This window comes from Typopeltis vanoorti, chromosome 20 (genome assembly GCF_054136105.1).
Source record: "Typopeltis vanoorti isolate ZY-2024b chromosome 20, IOZ_Tvanoo_1.0, whole genome shotgun sequence".
Taxonomy (NCBI): Eukaryota; Metazoa; Arthropoda; class Arachnida; order Uropygi; family Thelyphonidae; genus Typopeltis; species Typopeltis vanoorti.
Window position 1 is genome coordinate 85,230,555 of NC_143568.1, and position 19,394 is coordinate 85,249,948.

General features: G+C 35.5%; 1 protein-coding gene across 1 annotated transcript in view; it reads left to right on the forward strand.

The window, feature by feature from the left end:
- The first annotated feature begins 699 nt into the window (after nucleotides 1-699).
- Nucleotides 700-19,394, forward strand: part of LOC150095623 (serine/threonine-protein kinase unc-51-like) — a 393,781-nt gene continuing 375,086 nt past the window's right edge. Inside the window, exon 1 of the mRNA XM_090409927.1 lies at nucleotides 700-816. Within this exon, the coding sequence (XP_090266053.1) occupies nucleotides 727-816 (90 nt within the window). The 5' untranslated portion in view covers nucleotides 700-726. The remainder of the gene's footprint in view (nucleotides 817-19,394) is intronic.

Here is a 19,394-nt window from a genome sequence, read left to right on the forward strand (position 1 = left end):
GCTAGATAGGGTTTTAAGCCCACCCCCTACTCCCTATAAGGAAATAAAAGGGGGGTAGCTTATTATTGTTATATATATATATTAATTATTATATGTTGTGTGGCATGTATTAAGTTGTAAAAAGCATATTAACGATTAACATCAATATATATATATATTAATCAGTTAATTTCTATAGGTAAAACAAAATGAATAGTCATATTAATATTAATTCCATATTTTGAAAACTACTCTGTTAATAACTATTTGTTCACCTTTTACTGTAAAAATTAAAATTCGTTAGCGAATATTCTATATCTCAAAATCAATTTCAAAGTTTCTTTTTAGGCGTTCCATATTCATGTTTAAATGTTTTTAAATTTGTTGTTACGAAATTATGCATTTGAGAATGTAGACACTGATATCAATTAATGCTTCTTGCATAGTTTTCTCTTTGATTACTTCGGATCAGCTGTTTATGTGACAACCAGTTACCTTATGTATGTGCTTCGATGAGGATGGCGTAAGTGTATAGGCTGCAGTGTTTTGTTGTGTACAGATAGCGATGTGATGCTTTAGTGTCAAAGAACGATCTTGAGTTGAGAGCGGAGTTGCTAAGCACGGAATGGATGTCAGCGAACTGCAACCTCTTCTGTTTGGGTTTGTTCTTATCACCGAGATGACGAGAGCGGGGAAGATGGATTTGTGTAAACGGATTATTTAGTTGTCATCTTCCAAGTTTTAAACATGGAAAGCGTAGGCGAGTACGAATATAGTACAAAGGACCTTATTGGTTATGGTGCGTTTGCTGTTGTCTTTAGAGGAAGGTACAAAAAGGTAAAAATGGCCTTAGCGAGTTTAAACGTTGTATTAACTACGTACAAAAATTAAAACAATAAGTATTCTCGTGTATTTTCCATTTATCTTGACACTCTAATTTCTTATGCAAATGAGACGTTTTATTCGGTTCTTCTCATATGTACTTTCAGTGTATAAAAAATTGACATGTGCAGTTCATTTCTGATTACCTTCGAAAATAATAATAATCACATCAACAACAGAAAAGAAATAATAAAATGCAGACCAGTTGCTGTGGTATGGAAGGTTCTCTTTAATATCCAGTCTTCGAAATACTTTAAGAGTAGTATTATAGTTTTTAAAGAAGTGAATGGAGTGGGAGAAGTTTTAAAAAAAGAAATGGAATAATGATGTATAGCTTCAATGACTGCACTTATAGGAATTTATACCATTTATTGGATTTTTTCATGGCTTGTTATTATTAGCAACTTTCACCAGGAGATTTTCATCAATTTTCACCACTCTAAGTCCCTATAGGTTGGCAATGTCATCAACTCCTCCAAGAATTATTCAGTTCCTACTTATATTTTAACAAAATTGTGTTTTACAATATCTTCAGGATTATTTTATGTTTATGAAGGCATACTTAAGCACCTGAAGAACCTTCCCCTCACAGTCCAACCATCAGCTGTGTTGGTGTGGGAAGGGAAGAGAGACAGACAGACAAAATAATCATTATATATCTTTGTTTAAAATGCATTTCTATGAAATGTCTAGTTAAGAGGCAAAAGGTGACTCATACACTAAGTGATTACTTCTTAAACCCATCCATCCCATAGGATAGGTAGTTTCCTGATTTGTTGTCACAGCAAATTAAGATTATCATCAGTGTGTTACAGTCAGAAATTAAACAACGATGAAGTCATATGGAATCTCTCCTTATATACAGTTGTGAGACAGTCATGGAAAAATGATACTATTAGGATCAAATGAAGTGTGTGTGTATATGTGATTAAAAAAAATGCACTTACATTAAACTGTATAGTTTTCCTAATAATAATTTTCCAGAGTTTTGGTATGGAAAATCTATCATTGAAGTTGAGATTAGAACATCATTGAAGAGGAAGCTTCAGAACTTTTTTAAACAGAAGCTGTATTTATGAAAACATCTGTGTATTAATTTGGTGTCATTCAAAAGTCTCCTTACACCTTTAAAAATGTAGCTAGTATTATTAATTGTATGTTCTGCTAGACCTGATTTTACATTGCATTTCTTAATATAGGAGTAATGCTTAGAAATGCATATAGAAACAGGTTGGCCTTTTGTTCTGAAGTAAAATAACTGAAGTTATTTTACTTCAGAAAAATAAAATAAACTTATGCTTGGGATTGAATGCACTACAGGTAACAGTGCAGGTGGAATTTTATCTTTTGGAGATGGTGTCATAGAGCTGATTGAATTAAAGCTTGATAGGGTGGAGATATTAAACTTCAAGATAGAAGAAATGCATTCTGAAATGCTTTTAATGTACCAGATGGCAATTCTGTGTAAGCCATCTCTTCTAATAGAGGCTGGAGAAAAAAGGTTCATAACTTCCATTGTTTTCAGGTTGTAACCATAAAGAATGTTTTTTTTCTTTGCTTGTAGAAATTTCTTTTTGAAGCATTTTGGATGAGGAACAGGTAAAATCTCAGCCTTAATGATGGACTATTCATGCCAGAACTCTGGAAAATTATTATAAGAACTAGATGGTTTAATATTATGTTTTTTTTTTTTTTTTTTTTTTTTTTTTTTTTTTTTTTTTTTTTATAATCGCACGTGCACATGCACGCACTTCATTTGATCCTTATAATATCATTTTTATTTGGCTGACTTGGAACTGCACTGTTTAGATTTCTACAGAGGTCCCGTTTTAAATGGATATTTTTATGAATGATATTTTGCTGAATTGGCCACCATCATTTTTAATTTCCAACTGTAATACTGATGACGGTTTGCAATTCATGAATTTAAATATGTGGTTTAATTTTTAAATCTTAATTAAATTTATCAGCTATATTTACATGTAGTTTTATTACCAAACTTTATTACAGTTATCTCTTCATCGAGATATCCATCTAGTTTATCTGTTGTGCACTAAAAACTTTCTGAAAGTAAAAGCCCTGCTACCTTCAGAGACTAGTTGTCATCTTCTGTTATATAGAGCCCTTATAAAAATTCCTGGCATCCTAAATCGTATTCCAAGCCAGAACTTTCCAGCTGAAGGGCATTTAGTTGACACAAATTGAGCTAGAGAGGTTTGATTTTAAATAGGTATTTTCAAGGATGATGCTCTGCTGAATTGACCACCAGCATTTCTCCATTTTCGTTCTGACACCATAAGATCATATACATCTGCTGTTTAATATTCGTTTAGTCAAGCTTCAAACCTACAGAAACCAACTTATCTTTATCCTCTTTGATTCCTTCTCTTTACCATCTCCCTCATCTTTTCCAAACTTTCAGCTGTCAACAGATTCCTTCTTTCATTTTAATCTGTTGTGCGTGCACACACACGTCATGCTTTCAAGCTTTGTTTGGCATTAATATATGAAAAATGTTTTTTAAAATTTATTTTTCATTGGTGAAGATAATGTTTATTATTTGCCTCTATATTTCTCTAAGGTTCCCCTAGTCAAATCATTTTGACTAGGTCTGAGCACCATAATCCATGTGGTCCAATCAGAGCCTTATACGATGGAACCACTATCAGTACCTCATCTCTACTTGTCATTATTGTTTTCCATATTGAAGCAATTCTCTGGGTTGTTATCATTCTTGTAATGCCCCTGAATTTCAAATTTCTACCCACCATCACCCCAAGATTGTTACTGTTATTATTATGTGACACCTCCAAGGAATCCAAGAACTCATCGTGGCAGGGCACACTACTCCACTATACAATTCACCCTATCCTTGACTTAATCCTGCATGATGACAATACCATCAATACACAACACCATCTATCACACACCAGCACTAACAATATTTTTTGCCTGTAAATTAGATGTGTTCTCACAGCCAACTTGCATGTATAAATACAGGATGAAGAACCAGAGTTTCCGGGGGGGGGGAATCCTGCTACCTTCATATGAGATCGGATAACTTACCTTCAATTGAAGGGGAAAAAACATATAGTTTTCTCTCATCACAATGAGAATTGCTTTCTCCTCCTCCACCAAGAGGGTATGTAGCATCTAACTGTGAACTTAAAATTTCAGAATCTTACAATTAATATTATTAAACTGATATTCCTATTCATTTGTCCACCTTTCCAGCTATTCATAACTTATTTTAATGGTATAACACTAAACAAACTAGATTATAAAATGATGTTTATTAACTGGCTTATATTTTGACGTATTTCAGACCAGCATCTTCAGAGCACAACACTGTGTTAAAGTTTGCACACAGCAGTTCAAATTATAAGGGGCAAAAAATCTAATCTTAATTTTACACACTCTAATCTCATAAAAAAAGAAGTATTATGATTGTATAGGAATTGATCTTAGGATAAGTCTCCCAAATTTTTGACAAATTAATGCAGCCATATTGCCAATATTAGGAAAATGCATCATAGTCATTGCTGATTCTAAAAATAATCTTTCTGACCTGTAATGAATTTTATATAGCACATGGTTTTTTCCCATCTATTCCTGTGTGAAGAGGTATCTAAAGCTGGAGCTTCCAGTCAAGACTTGGTATAATGATGGTAGCAAATGCATTTATGTTCTCCAAGGTGGATGTTAACAGATCTTCCTATATGTCCGTAATAGGGTAACTAACAGTCACAGAGAACTTCATACATTCCACAATATTATTATTATTAGCATCTGATTTCCATAGAATCAAAGGACTCATTGCAGGAGGTCTCTCCTATGCAAAAAGATCATTGAACCATGTCGAACCATGTGTATTGCTTATTAATCTACCAATTACTTATTAAACCCATTTGCAGTTTCTGTACTCAGCATACTCTCAGGCAATGCATTCTACTCACTATCCATGCAAAGAATCTGCTTCTCTCTCTCCCTCCTCTGCTCATACCCTATTTATACAGCTTCCAGGGATGACATCTTGTTTTACCCTTGTCTCCCTCTGCTCTATGAAAAATCTACTCCACATTAATCTAGTAGTAACCCCTCACCAACTTATATGTGGCAAAAGTCATATCTCCTTTTCTTCTTCTATTCATGTGGCTCTGCAAATTGCATTCCCTTAATCATATCTGGCATTTCATAGACCTAACACTGACTTAGTAAATCTTCTCTGTACTCCCTCCAATACATCCACTTGACCCCGAAAACCAAGCAACCAAATCTGTGCAGAGTAGTCAATATGTGGCCTGATCGAAGCCTTATACAACAGAACGTAACCTGTTTTGCTTTTGCATATCAATGAACTCGTTATTGCCATAATCCATTGGGATGTTCTTACAATCTTAGCAATGTGATCCCTAAACTTCAAGTCTCTGTCCATCATCACTCCCAGATCTCTCATCTCCTCCACCTCCTTCAGAATATATCCATTAATTGTATGCTCTGCATCCCAACTTTGCTTTCTAAATTTCAATACCTTGCACTTTGCAACATTAAACTGATAGCTCCACTCACATGGTCTATTCAGATCATCCTGCAAAGACACAACATCTGCTCTACTTCTCATAGCTCTTCCCAACTTTGCATCATCAGAAAACAGCTGCACATTTCCAGTTAAGCCGATTTCAATGTCATTAACGTGCAACTTAATGTACAAGTTTCAAGTTAAACAATAATGGTCCTAAAACAGATCCTATGGCACTCCACTAATGACCTTTCTCTTTTGGGATACTGCTCCTCCATATATAACTTGCTGATACCCATCTGACAGCCAGTCAGCTATCCAACCTACTAGTATGTTATCTAATCATATCTGTTTCAATTTAGCTGCTAGCTTGACATGTGGCTATCTCTCTCAAAGGCCTTTGAAAAATCCAAGTACACCACTGTATATGCATTTCCTTTATCGAGAGAATTTGTCACCTTATTGTATTATCTAAGCAGATTGCCGAAACAAAACCTTCCATCCCTAACAAATCCATGCCGACCATCATAAAGAATAATTATCAACCCATTTCCAGTCCTTAACCCCTTCTCCCAACTTTGTGATGTGGAACAATTTTTCCCAACTTTGATTTTTGGGGTTCATCCTGTTGTAAGACTCATGTTACACAATTGTGCCAAAAGCGTCATTATTTTCATAGAGTAATCCCTTAAGACAAGCGTAATAATATTGTCAAGTCCTATTGCCTTATTAACATCAAGTTTACTTAATTCTTCATATACTTCCTACTCATTTACCATTATTATTATTATTATTACGGGTATCTCCATGGAGTCAGTAGACTCATTGCGGGAGACCCAAACTGGCAAAACAATATCTGTCATATCTCTTCTTGAATTCATTTACAGATGAAGAGCTCACAACAAAGTCAGGCAATGAATTCCACTCATTCACCACCCTCCAGGCAAAAAACCTTGTTCTGACACCTTTGTTAACCACACTCTTCTTTAATTTCCAGAGATGACCTCTTGTTCTTCCATCACTATCACACAGCTGAAACATTTCCCCTGCATCAATCCTATAAAAACCTTTTAGTAATTTGAATGTTTCTATCATATCCCCTCTTCTTCGCCTATCAACCAATCTCTGCAATCCACAAGCTCTCAATCTATCAATGTAGGGAGCATTTTTTATATCACTCACCAACTTGGTCACTCTTCTCTGAACCCTCTCCACAGCCTCCTCATCTCCAAGGAATCCAGGTGACCAGACCTGAGCACAGTAATCCAAATGTGGAAGTATCAATGCTTTATAAAGGGGAATAATAACCTCTTTATCTCTGGATGTCAGTGTGTTCCTCAACAACCATCATTCCTTCCTTTACCATACTTACCTTTATGAGGATGAAATACACTGATAAACTGATCATTGAATGCTTTAACTGTATCGTGTGTATTGCTTACTAATCTACCAGTGTTATCCTCCGATAGTAATTTTCTTCTTCTTCTTTTTCTTGCTACATATTGAAAGAAAACTCACTAGGATTTTTTTTTAGCTTGATTGGGTGATTGCTTGTCATATTGCACTTTTGCTGTCTTTACCAACCGAGTCACCTTCCTGGCCTGCTTGTTTTACTCGTCATGTAACTGAACATTATCAATATTCATCTTCTATTGCCTCCACAGTGCTGCCTTTCAGATTTCATGCTTCATTTTTTCATTCATCCATTTTACTCCAACCTTGTTTTAGCCTTTTCACCTTTGGAATATATGCAGACATTGCTGCTGTTAAATAGCTCTTGATCAATGCCCACACATCTGTGTGGTGTGGCCTCTGCCACATGCTGCCTGAGACATTTGTCAAGGATTTTAGAAATTAATTTCCCTTATTACTCTGCTGTTTCCTCTCCCTAGTTCAGCCACAGACATGGTATTTTGTAGAATCCTCAGTGTTTGTAAAAGGAAGTTCTGTCCATAGGAGACTTGAGACTTATATAAGGCAGACAAGGCTATGGACCAAAGGTGAGATGGACACTTTGAGCATAAAAGAAAATAAGATTTGGTCTGGTATACCATACCTCAACTACTAGCCATACAAAAAGAATCTGTAACAGTTATCCATTCTCATGGGATTCTCAACAGAAACCAAGGACTTATATTAAATGACATCTGGAAATCTCTCATTGAATCTTTTAACATCTCATATTTCAATTTTTTAACAATTATCTCCACTCTTTATATGATAACAGCTAATCATGTCATGTCACTTCACATTCTTGCATAGGATAAATTTATTTCCTTATGTAAAGATTTTTTTTCACTGTTTTGGACAACTACAATAGTTACCCATTTTAATGCCTTTTTTGTGCTAATTATAAACCCTGAAGAAGCCACCAATTTTTTGTGCAAGTGAAACTAGTTAGTGCAACAAGTTCTAAATTTAACAACAAATAAAAATCCATGTTAATCCTTGTTTTTTAGTCATAAAAAACTTGTCCAAACACAAAAATCTACTAGGAGGCATAAAAAAGATTGCAGTTTCAAGAATTTAAAGCACAAAGAGGCCTCAGTGATTAATTGCTAAATTTTCCTAAAAAGATACAGGGATAATAATGTATATCTGCACTTTCTGTACATTAAAGAATGTGTTTTCAAACATGGCAAAGTGAATTTATCATACAACTTTAGTTCTTGTCTGTGAATATTTGTCACACTGGGTTTGCCATTAGCAAATTAGATATCATGTATGCCTTGATTTGCATTTCATATTGCTAACAAGTTAGATGCACATTCTTGGAATATTGTTAGCTGTATGATTCACTATTAGTATCAGTGCTATTATAAATGTTGCTCAAATCATATGAAGAAGAAATTTGATTTGCTATTTTATAGCAAATCGGAGTTTTCCTTACCTCAGTTGGAGTTTTCCTTACCTACAAATAAAGTGGTTATTAATTGTACAAACTACTGCTTGTCATATGCAGAGGAATCTATTCTAAAAAAAGTTAAAATCTTTTTTTTAGAATATTTTAGAATTTAAATTTTTTGTTGTTACTCCTGGTCATATTCCGAAGATAGATTATTTTTATTCAATGTGGAAAAAGGCATGCGATACCTTCAGTTTGATTTTGTCATTGTTATCAGATTAAAAAAGATGCTGCTCTTCTCCTTTCTTTATCAGTACCAAAATCTAACATCCTTGTTTCAGAAAGGATAGCTCCCTGTCTTTTAGGAAGAATAGGAAATAATATTATTGATATGGGCACTCCATGGAGTCAAAAGACTCATTGTGGGAGATTCATATTATCCATTAACACAGTATTTATCATGCATCTCCTTAAACTTATTCATTGGGGTGCTCACAACCATTTCTGGCAATCTATTCCACTCCAAGTAAAGAGCCTAATCTGCACACATTTACTATTTGCTATCCACGCTCTTATACAACTTCCAAGTGTGACCCCTTGTTTTCTCCCCTACTCCCCACGTATTGAAAAATTTCTGTTGTGCTAACCTTAGATTATCCCTTTAGTAACTTAAAAGTTTATATCATATCCTCTCTCTCCTCCAAAGCCACACACCTTTAGTCTATCCTCAAAGGGAACATTCATAGACTGGTCACCCATCTTTAAATCCACTCTGCCACCTCCCAATTTCCAAGAAATGCAGGCGACCAAATTTGTGCACAGCAGCCACATCTTGATCCCAGTCAACATGTGGCTGGATCATATCCTTATAAAGAGAGATAATAACCTTCCTATCTTGTCAGTGTGTTCTTCAATATCCAAGTAATTCCCTGAGCTATTTTGCCATCTCTTGCAATATGTCCTGTAAATTTAAAATCTATCTGCCATCACCCCCCAGATCCCTAGCCTCATGAATTTCTTGTAATCTAGTACCATCAATATGATATGAAGTATGTTATTCTTTCATTCCAAATTCATCATTTCATCCTATTCCTCCACGAATGTTTGGCTCTTAAAAGATATACAAACCTTGCATCCCTCTGAGACCAGTTGTGGATGTCATCAGCTCTCCAACTTATGCTTTTATTGAAACATCTTGCAGATCTTTTAGGACTGCATCAGGTCCTCTGGACTCCTACATCAAGAATTCAGCTCATTTTATCCAGAAAATGCCTAATATACATATATCATCTTCATATAGCCTTGGAAGTCTTGACTTAGTATTTCTCTTTACTAATGTTTTGGAGGATAATGGTTTAGACCCTATTAAGATCTCTTTCCACTGTCACCAAACTCTTTGAATGCTGCGTCTGATCCAATTTCTTTTGGTGGATAATGGTTTTTATAAACAGAAGTTTGGGCTAGCAATGGGTAGTCCCTTATCCGTTCTATTAGCTGATCTCTTTATGGAGTATTTGAAATTTTTTTTCTTGTCAAACTACCTTGAAACCAGTGGTTTGGTGGCATATTGATGATGTCTTCACTATTTAGAAGTATGCCCTCCCAAGGCTACAGCTATTTCTTTTAAGTTTACAATCAGTTTCACATTAGAAGTAGAAAAGGATGGCAAACTCCCATTCCTAGATGCCTTCATCATAAAGAAACCTGACAATGCTGTCACTGCGGAGGTATATTGTAAGCCTACTCACATAGGACACTGTTTTCTCAAAAATTAGGCTTTTTCTGCACCCTCAAAAATTAATGTTCAATTTTGCAAAAAAACTTATTCAAAAAACTGAAGCTGATTTAAACCATTTGCAGCCTTCATGTCTCCTAAGAACAGTATCCCCTTTTACAAACACCTGTAGTCTCTAGAATTCCGTACCCATGTGGTCTGGCCTACATAGGGCAGAGAAGCTGTGGATTTCAAGTGAGAAAGAAAAAATATATGTTGGAGATGTTGAACATAAAAGAAAGCAAAGATCAGATCTTGCTTACTATACTTCAACTGCAAGCCATACACTAGAGTGGGATATTTCCACCATGTGTATTTAAAAGAATAGTTTTACTCTACACTTCTAAAAGAATCCATAACAGTTATCCATTCTCAAAATTCTCTCAACAGAAACTAATCTCTCCTTAAATCTTTTAACCATCTCAGACTTCAATTTTTCCAACAATTATCTTTAGTCTTTATCTGATGACAGATAATGCTTGCCTTGTGATTGGCATTCTTTTAAAGGATAAATTTATTTATTTATTTTTATAGCTTTTTTTTTTTTTAAGCATTTGGACAACTCTGTAGTTAGCTATTTTTTTTTGTGTAATTATAAATCATGAAGAAGCTACCTGATTTTTTGTTTAAGCAAGATACATAGTTTTAAATTTAATGACTAAAAAAATCCTGATTAATCTTCATTGTTTTGTAGTTATAAAAAAAAAATTAAAAAAAAAACCTCATTCAAAAATATTGCCCTCTGTGTTCCCTGGTCTAATAACATGATACATATCCATTCATTACTCTTTGCTGGCATTTCTCTCTCTCTTGCTCCTGCACGCTTCTGATATCTCTTTCCTTCTCTCTTGTGTTCTCGTGCCATCTTTCCTGTCACTCTTTCCCTTACCCCTTCATACCATAGTTATCTTCTTGCATCTCTTCTCTTCCTTCGTCTTTCATTGTCATGACCTTTTTCACTTCTGCTGCTGTTCTTTCTGCATGAGTTGACCTTCTCTGAAATCTAATCTTACCATTCATTCTCTTGACTGCCTTTCTCAGTCCCTTCTATTCCAAGACATCTGCTTTCAATCTGCATTCATCCATGCAATCCAGTCTGTTTGTCAGAGCTTTATAGCACATTCTTTTCCAATAAAAGTTCTACAGATATGTTAACATATTGAACCACAGGTCAGGGTGGAAAACCCATAGCATGCATGCTCGAAGTTGCACAAATGCAAATTTTTTGTCCTTGTGGAATTCAGAGCATCCCTAACAAATTTTTAACTTTGAAACATCACTCCAGTAATCCCATCTTGAGGCTTGATCTGCATATGACTTTTCTCTCTGCCAGGCATGCAGTGATATCATACATTCAGTAAACAGCAGCATTCATGCAGTGATTTGTTTGAAGTAAGAGTGATGAGACATAGTGACGAAATGTGTGATTAAATGTCTTGAATATCGGCAAATATAATGTTAAGTATAAGCCTGATGTAAAGTATGATGGTGGTCTGAAGAGTTCTTGGGATAATAATGAAAAAACAAATTTATAATTTCAAAATTATTTTTATTTTTCAACATAATCTCCCTTAAGACTAATTGTACATTTATTCCAGCGATGCTCCAGTGCCATTATCCCACCCCTGTAGTGGTTCTCAGTAATATCTGCAAAATACCCCTCTACAGATTTGAAGAAAAATACTGACCAGCGAGGAAGAGTTTTAGTTTTCGGAAGAGATAGAAGTCAAAGGGAACCAAATCTGGGGAATAAGGTGGATGTTCCAACAATTCATAGTGCAGATATCTTAATTTTCATTGCCAAAACACCTTTGTGGGCAGGTGCATTGTCCTGATGAAAGATGATTTTTTTCTTCTGCAAACCAGGTTTTTTCTCACAAATTTTTTTGTCTAGTCTGGTTACTAGATCGGAATAATATTCCCCGGTTATTGTTTTACCCTTTTCAAGATAATTAATAAACAAAATGCCTTTAGTATCCCGAAATACCGATGCCATGACCTTTCCCACTGATGAAACTGACTTTGTCTTCTTTGGCTGAACAACCGGCTTCTGTCCACTGGTTTGTCTGCTGTTTGGATTCTGTTGTATAATGGTGAATCCAAGTGTCATCCATAATAATAAATCAATGCACAAAATCAGTTTTATTCTTGTTAAAATGCTCCAAGCACTGTTCAGAGATTTTCATGTGAGTGCGTTTTTGATCTGCTGTGAGCAAGCGTGGCATCCAGCTTGCGCAAAACTTTTCATTTGCAATTCTTCATGCAAAATATATCCTACACGTTCTTTTGAAATGCCTATAGTCACAGCAATTTTAAGCACTTTGACTCGCCGGTCATCCAATACCATATCATGCACTTGATCAATGATTTCCAAAAAGTGTTGTTACACTTTTTGGACTTCCTTCACGTGGATCATCTTCAAGGCTGGTACGGCCATGTTTAAACTCAGCAGCCCATTTCTTGTCATAAATGAAGGAGAAGAGTGTCTATAAACTTTTATGAACTTTGAATAAATTTCTTTTGGCATTAAATCTTTTACAAAGAATTTTATAACTGCACGATACTCAGTTTTATCCATTTCAAGGGATACAGACAACACTTTTGCTTCAGACAGCTGTATAAAACAAACTACTTGATAGAACGACTTGCAGTTTTGCATGGATGCTTATGACAGATATACCAACTTAGAAAAAAAAATCTTGCCGATGGTGTTGCCATCTATGGTTGAGGTGAGAACTCTTCAGACCACCCTCATATGTGCCATTGATGATGCAGGAAGTCCAACATACTTCCTTTCATTTAGTTTGATGTTTCATATTTATAATATAAGAGAAGTTTATCATTTATATTAATGGCTGAAATTTACATTTTTATAAATTGCTCTGGATTTAGAGAAAGATGTTGGAAGTTTTTTCCTACTTGGTTAGACTATAATAAATTTAGTTTTAATCCTTTATCCAAGTGTAAGCAAACAAAGTTGGCACCTGAAGTATCTTCAGGACTGAGGCAACTCGTGGTAAAGATGGACCAAACTCTCATCATTCCTTGTTTCAGTATCTCCCATAATACAAAGCACATCTCCTTGCGGACATGTATAATGCTATGCATTAAGGGAAGGGCCACTACCCAGACCAGTTTCGACCTTTATTGAGGTCTCGTCAGTGGAAGCCAGACCCAGAAGCAGTGGTACTAAGGCAGAAGCAATGGAGGTGTCATATTTACCTATATGAGTTGCAAAAAGGTGTTACCACCTTATTATTAAATTACTCTGGATGTAGAGAAAGATGTTGGAAGTTTTTTCCATAAAGGATTATGAAAGATACTTCAGGTGCAAACTTTGTTTGCCATTTGGATAAAGGATTAAACTAAATTTATTACATTTTTATAAAGGTTTTTATTTTAATACCTTTTATTAAATTAATCATCTTTGAAGTAATGTTTTTTAATTCTTTTGTTTATTTGTTTTTGTGATGCTTTTGTCAAATCAAACATGTATATGAGAAAATTTATTGTTCAAAATTCTGAGGGGAATATGCAATAGTAGTTTTTTTAAAAGATTTAGCCAATTTTAGTATGCACACTTAAAATGTTTTGCCACCTGACATAGGTAGTAATGCTAGATCAAGAGGCTTATATTATCATATGTAAATTCTGATCCTATGATTATTTGGATTAGCAGGAATTTTGTGTTGTATTTGTAATACAACTGTAACCATTTGCAGTCAGTCCAAAATGTGCAGATCTAAAATGACTGTGTGTGTTAAGTTTACTGTTACAGTAAGAGAGAAGTGATTTTCAAATATTTCTAACCTCTGTGTATGCAGTTCTTGATACATGTTTCTTATTAAAGTGACCATTAGCATTTTGCTCTCCAACCAAAGTCTTGGTTTAAATCCTGCTATGGACTTGTGGTTTGTCTTTAGGTGACATATGAATTTTGCTGCTCACTGCTCAGCTTATTGGGAGGGGGCCTGAAGTGGCTTGAAAAAGTTCTATATTTGGTCTCCAGATTGTGTGTGTGATAATAATAAAAATTAAAATATAAAAAAATAATAAAAAATAAATAGAAAAAATTCTTAGTCCACTCATGGTACTAATGTACACCCTCTGTCCAAAAAGAAACCGAACTTTTCGAAAATAGAAGAAACTAGTGGCACCACCTGTTGTATCTTTTTGTTGTCGAAAGTGGAAACCTTCATTAGTGTTGTGCCAACTGTTTATGACATTTGTTTCATTAGAAGACGAGTTATAGTGCCAAGAGTGACAGTGTGTTTTGACTAACGGTCGGAAAATGAGTTTCAAACAGAGAACTGCAATTGATTTTTGTGTTAAACTTGGTAAAAGTTTTACTGAAACAGATCAAATGCTTCAAAAAGCATATGGTGATGAATGCTTTTCCCATACTCAAGTTTACGAGTGGTTTAAGCGATTTCAAAGTGGTCGTGAGATGCTTGAGGATGATGAAAAACCTGGCCATCCAAAAACTGAACTGAGGAAGTTAAATCCAAAAACGCATGTTTTTGGATGTTAACATGTGTGATTTCATCAAAGAAAACCCTAAATTGGCCGTGAGATTAATTGAAGATGAATTGGATTCCAAAATCAACTGTGCACAACATTTTGACCGAGAGTTTGGACCTTCATAAATTGAATTCGCGATTTGTTTCCCACAAATTGACTGACGACCAAAAAAAGTATCGAATTGAACACTGCAAGAACCTCATTAAAACCGCTCTTAAGGACTCAAACTTCCTTGAAACGATCATTACTGGTGGTGAAATGTGGTGTTTTGAGTATGAGCCCAAAACAAAGCGCCAGTGCTGAGTGGAGACCACCAGAGAGTCGCATCCAAAAAAAAGTTGCTTGGAGAAGTCAAAAGTAAAGACAATGCTGATTTGTTTCTACGATTTCAAGGGCAATATCCACAAAGAATTCATTCTGCCTGGCCAAACAGTCAATGGTGAGTTTTATCTCAAAGTTTTGAAGTGATTGATAATGAGAATTTGCAACATATGGCATGAATATCATGATGTAGGCAGCTGGTCACTTTTGCACGATAATGCACCATCTCATCGTTCAAACATTGTGAGACAGTTTTTGAGCAAAAACCAAGTTTGTGTGGTGGATCACTCGCCGTATTCACCTGATTTAGCACCCTGTGACTTATCTTCTTTCTCTTTCCCCGACTTCATTTGCCGATGAAAGGAAAGCGATATGACACTATTGAAAACGTTCAAGCAGCAGTAATCATAGTATCCCCAAAACCAATATAAAACTCATTTAACGAATTAATTGACCATGCCAACGCTGTATCGAAGCTGAGGGAGAGTATATTGATTGAAATAAATGATTTGAATAATTATAATTGGCCTGTATTTTATTTTCTATCAAAAGTTCAGTCAGTTTCTTTTTGGACAGAGGGTGTATTATAGGTTTACAAAAATCTTTCTTGCATTGGAGTGACCTTGGTTAAAATCATTGGTAGCTGCTCTAGCATGCATATTTGCAGAGACAAAATGTGCAAAATATTGCTGGTTCCTTTCATTCACTTTTGCCTTGCTCTCTTCCAGAATTATTCTTGCTGTTGCGGCGTTCACTGATATGTTTCAGTGTCATTGCTGCATTCAAAGATGTTTCAATATGTATGGCTGGGGAAGCTCATAGGAGAGATGTGTTTGAAAACAATATTAAGATTTTGCTGCAGAAACACCAACCTGTTTCTGTCTACAGGAAACATATTTAAAACCTGCTGAGGAACCTACCTTAAGAAATTTCACTGTTGTATATAAGCACATAACTGGAGATGATCCTGCTCATTGTGGAGTAGCTTTCCTAGCAGCTAGTCATACTCCCTTCCATCACTCCAGCTTAATACTGATATGGAAGCAGTTGTGATTCTCTTGTCTGTGGGATTTCTTATTATAGTATGTTCAATTTATTTTCATAACTAGGTTATGAGATAAATGAGATGGTTGTTGTAGGTTTTTTTCACTTGGTTATAATATAAATTAAAGATACCAAGAAATTATATACTTGGTTTAATCCTTTATCCAAGCATAAGCAAACAAAGTTTGCACCTGAAGTATTTTCAGGACTGGAACAAGTCATATATAGAAGCTAATAACTTCACATCACTTGCCTTAGTATCCCATAACGCAAAGCACATATCCTTACAGGTAAGTATAATACTATGCATTATGGGAAGGGTCATTATCTAGACCGGTTTCATCCTTTATTGAGGTCTCTTCAGTGAGAGCAAGACCCAGAGAGACAGAGACCTAGATAGGGGTGTAGCTCAGTGATAGAGCATTCTCTATGCATGTGAAACGTCTCGGGTTCGTTACCTGGCACCTCCAACAAGTTGTGTTTATTTTGCCAGCGTGGTTGGCCGAGTGGTTAGCGTATCCAGCTAAAAGGCTGCAGGTTTGAATCCTGTCTTGGGCATGGATGTTTGTGATTGTCTGTGAAAATACTATTGGCAATGGTCGCCAGTAGAGGCCGTTGGTGTAGATGATGAAGGTTGGTGGAGTGGTGAAGACGGAAAGTTGTGGAGTAGGTGCCCTCCCTCGATTAGTATTTGGACTCCCTGGAGGTGTTACGCAATAATAATAGTAAGGTTGAAGTAATGCAGAAGTCATCATTTCATATACAAGTTGCCACAAGGTCGCACCTTATTATTTAATTACTTAAATTATTAAATTAAAATAAGTGTGACTTTTGTCATTGTTTGACTTTGGACATTGGTCCATTTAGAAACTTTTATAAGAGACTCATTCCTGAAACAAGAATATCTTTGACATGGAAAAAGTTTGACATAACCTGGAGATATGCCATATTAAAAGACCTCTATTACTGGGGTCTGAGAGGACACCTTCCTGTATTTATTAAAATCTTTCTGTCTAGCCCAGTTTACCAAGTCAGAGTGGGAAGTATGCTATCTTGGCCATATCATCATGAACAGTGTTCTCCAAGGCTCAGTCACTCTTGTGTGACATTTTTTGCTATCAAAGTTAACTCAGTCACTAAACAGCTTCCTCTCACCATAAGAAATGCTCTTTATGTTGATAAAGATCTTTATGTCTCTTAACTGTGCCCTAAAAAGGAAGTCTCTCTCTCAGAGCATCCTACATTTTGTTACAAGAGTGACAATTTACTGTCACTCTTGTAACATGAGAGTAATCGAATGATAACTTCAAGAAGCAATTGATTGTAACTCTTCATGTGCACTCAATAATGGATTCAGGTTTTCAGCAGAAAACACGTGTACATTTCTGCCAAAAATGCGCTCTTCACCCAGATGCTGCATTAAGAATGGGACAAACACACCTTCTTTGCACTCTATCCTCTGCTGAATGGGTTCTGATTGATCTTCATTGCTTAGTCTTTCTCTTGCACTTATATGTTCAAAGTTGAATTATGGGTCTCAAGTCTGTGGTATGGCAAGGCAGAATAACCTGCTATGGTTGGATCCCATTCATCATTAGGGTATATGGCTAGTTACTGGTGCCTTTCACATATTACCCACTCAACGCCTTTATGTTGAAGCAGATGAACCAGTTCTATACTTAGATGGAAAAGTTGTCTCTTAACTATGCCCTAAAAAGGAAGTCTCTCTCTCAGAGCATCCTACATGGATTAATCGCTCTCTTGTCTACATTGGGAGACTTAATATCATACATGTCAGACTTCCATATGTCCTTTAGTATGTGTGTTAAAGAGATTTATGGAAGCTTTTGGTATGAATGTTGACATTATTTACCTACACCAAACATAACAGCATTCCTCCATGGCAACTTTGCACTCCATTCTGCAACCTCTCACTTTGTCAACTATAGCAGTCTCATTCACCATCATCTAGCTACCTTCAGTTATTTAATGCATACAGAGCAGCCACTCTGATTTCTTGTCTATATGTACTGATGGTTCAAGATTGCAGATCTCTGTTGGTTGTGCTGCTGTTTCCTGATTTCCAACAAGATCCCACTTAATTGAGTAATTATACAGCAGAGTTGCATGTGCCATTCAGCTTGCAACTCTGCTGTATAATTTGCATATAAAAGAGAACTGCTACCAAAAGTGTTATTTATATGACTAAGTTCTTTACAAGCTATCCCCTCTCCTATGTGTAATCCACATCCAGTGCTTTGTAAGGTGTTGTAACTGTTGTACAAAATGAAGACCCTTAATTTTGATAAGTTGTGTTGGATTCCCAGTAACACTGGAATTAAAGGAAATGAGATTGCAGCTGCAGCTGCTAGATCACCTCATAACCTTTTACCATGTACTATTTGACAGTTCCCATACCGACTACAAACATTTTATTAGATCAAAGCAAATTGCCCAGTGGCAGTCATGTTAGGAAGCACTGACAAACCAATTACATAATATTAAGCCTAAAATGAAGCATTGAAGCCTAGTCAGCATAGAAATAGAAGACAGGAAGTTGTTCTTGCTGCGCTCTACATAGGTCACACTCATCTTACACATTCTTATTTACTGAGGGCTGGTGTGTGAAAAATGCAATGTACCATTTATCATATTCTGGTGGAGTGTGAAAACTTCACACGAGAATGGAATGCATTTTTACTGATTCATATACAGAGCCATATACTTTCTGACTGATTTTATCAGATTTGGACAAATTGCATAATGTTTTTAACGTTTTACAAATAATTCATTTATATAAACACATTTGATTATAAATTCTATTTATATGTAGATACTGCATCTTAACTTAAATTTTTGTACCTGCATATTATTTATTAATTTATCCCTGTATGACTGTTTATTAATACCCTATATACTGACGTAACCTTTGCTATAGCACAGTATGATATTTGATGTCCTTGCACCAGTAAACCTTAAATCAACCAACCAACCATGTTGGTTGATTGTTCATGAAACCTTCAGAAATTAGAATCAAATACAGACTACTATTAGCAACAGAATTGCATTTTCCTGTCATTCGAAGGTTTCTCCCCCTTAAAGTAATACTAGTTATTACTGCTGTAATTATTGGATGTTCATTAAGTTCATATTCATCATGGGAGATGTTCCTCAAACCACAATAGTTATTATCATATCGCATCTTAAATTGTTTTGTTTGGGCAGTTGCTTCTCTCCATTCATCTACCAAACTAGGGTATTAAGCATATTAAGATAAATAGTGGCTTATGGCAGAGATTTCATTGTTTTCTGATGATGCCAATTTGGGAGTGGTGACATGCAGTTCTTCTGAAAGGAATTTCTCTAAGTTAGCAAAATCACAAATAACATTTGGGATTGAGGAAGTCATTTTTTCTCTTCATAAAATATTAGATTGTGCCAGTTATGAGGATAGATTGAGATAATGCTGCCAACTTCAAATGGTACCCCTCTAATTCTGCTAGGTCCAC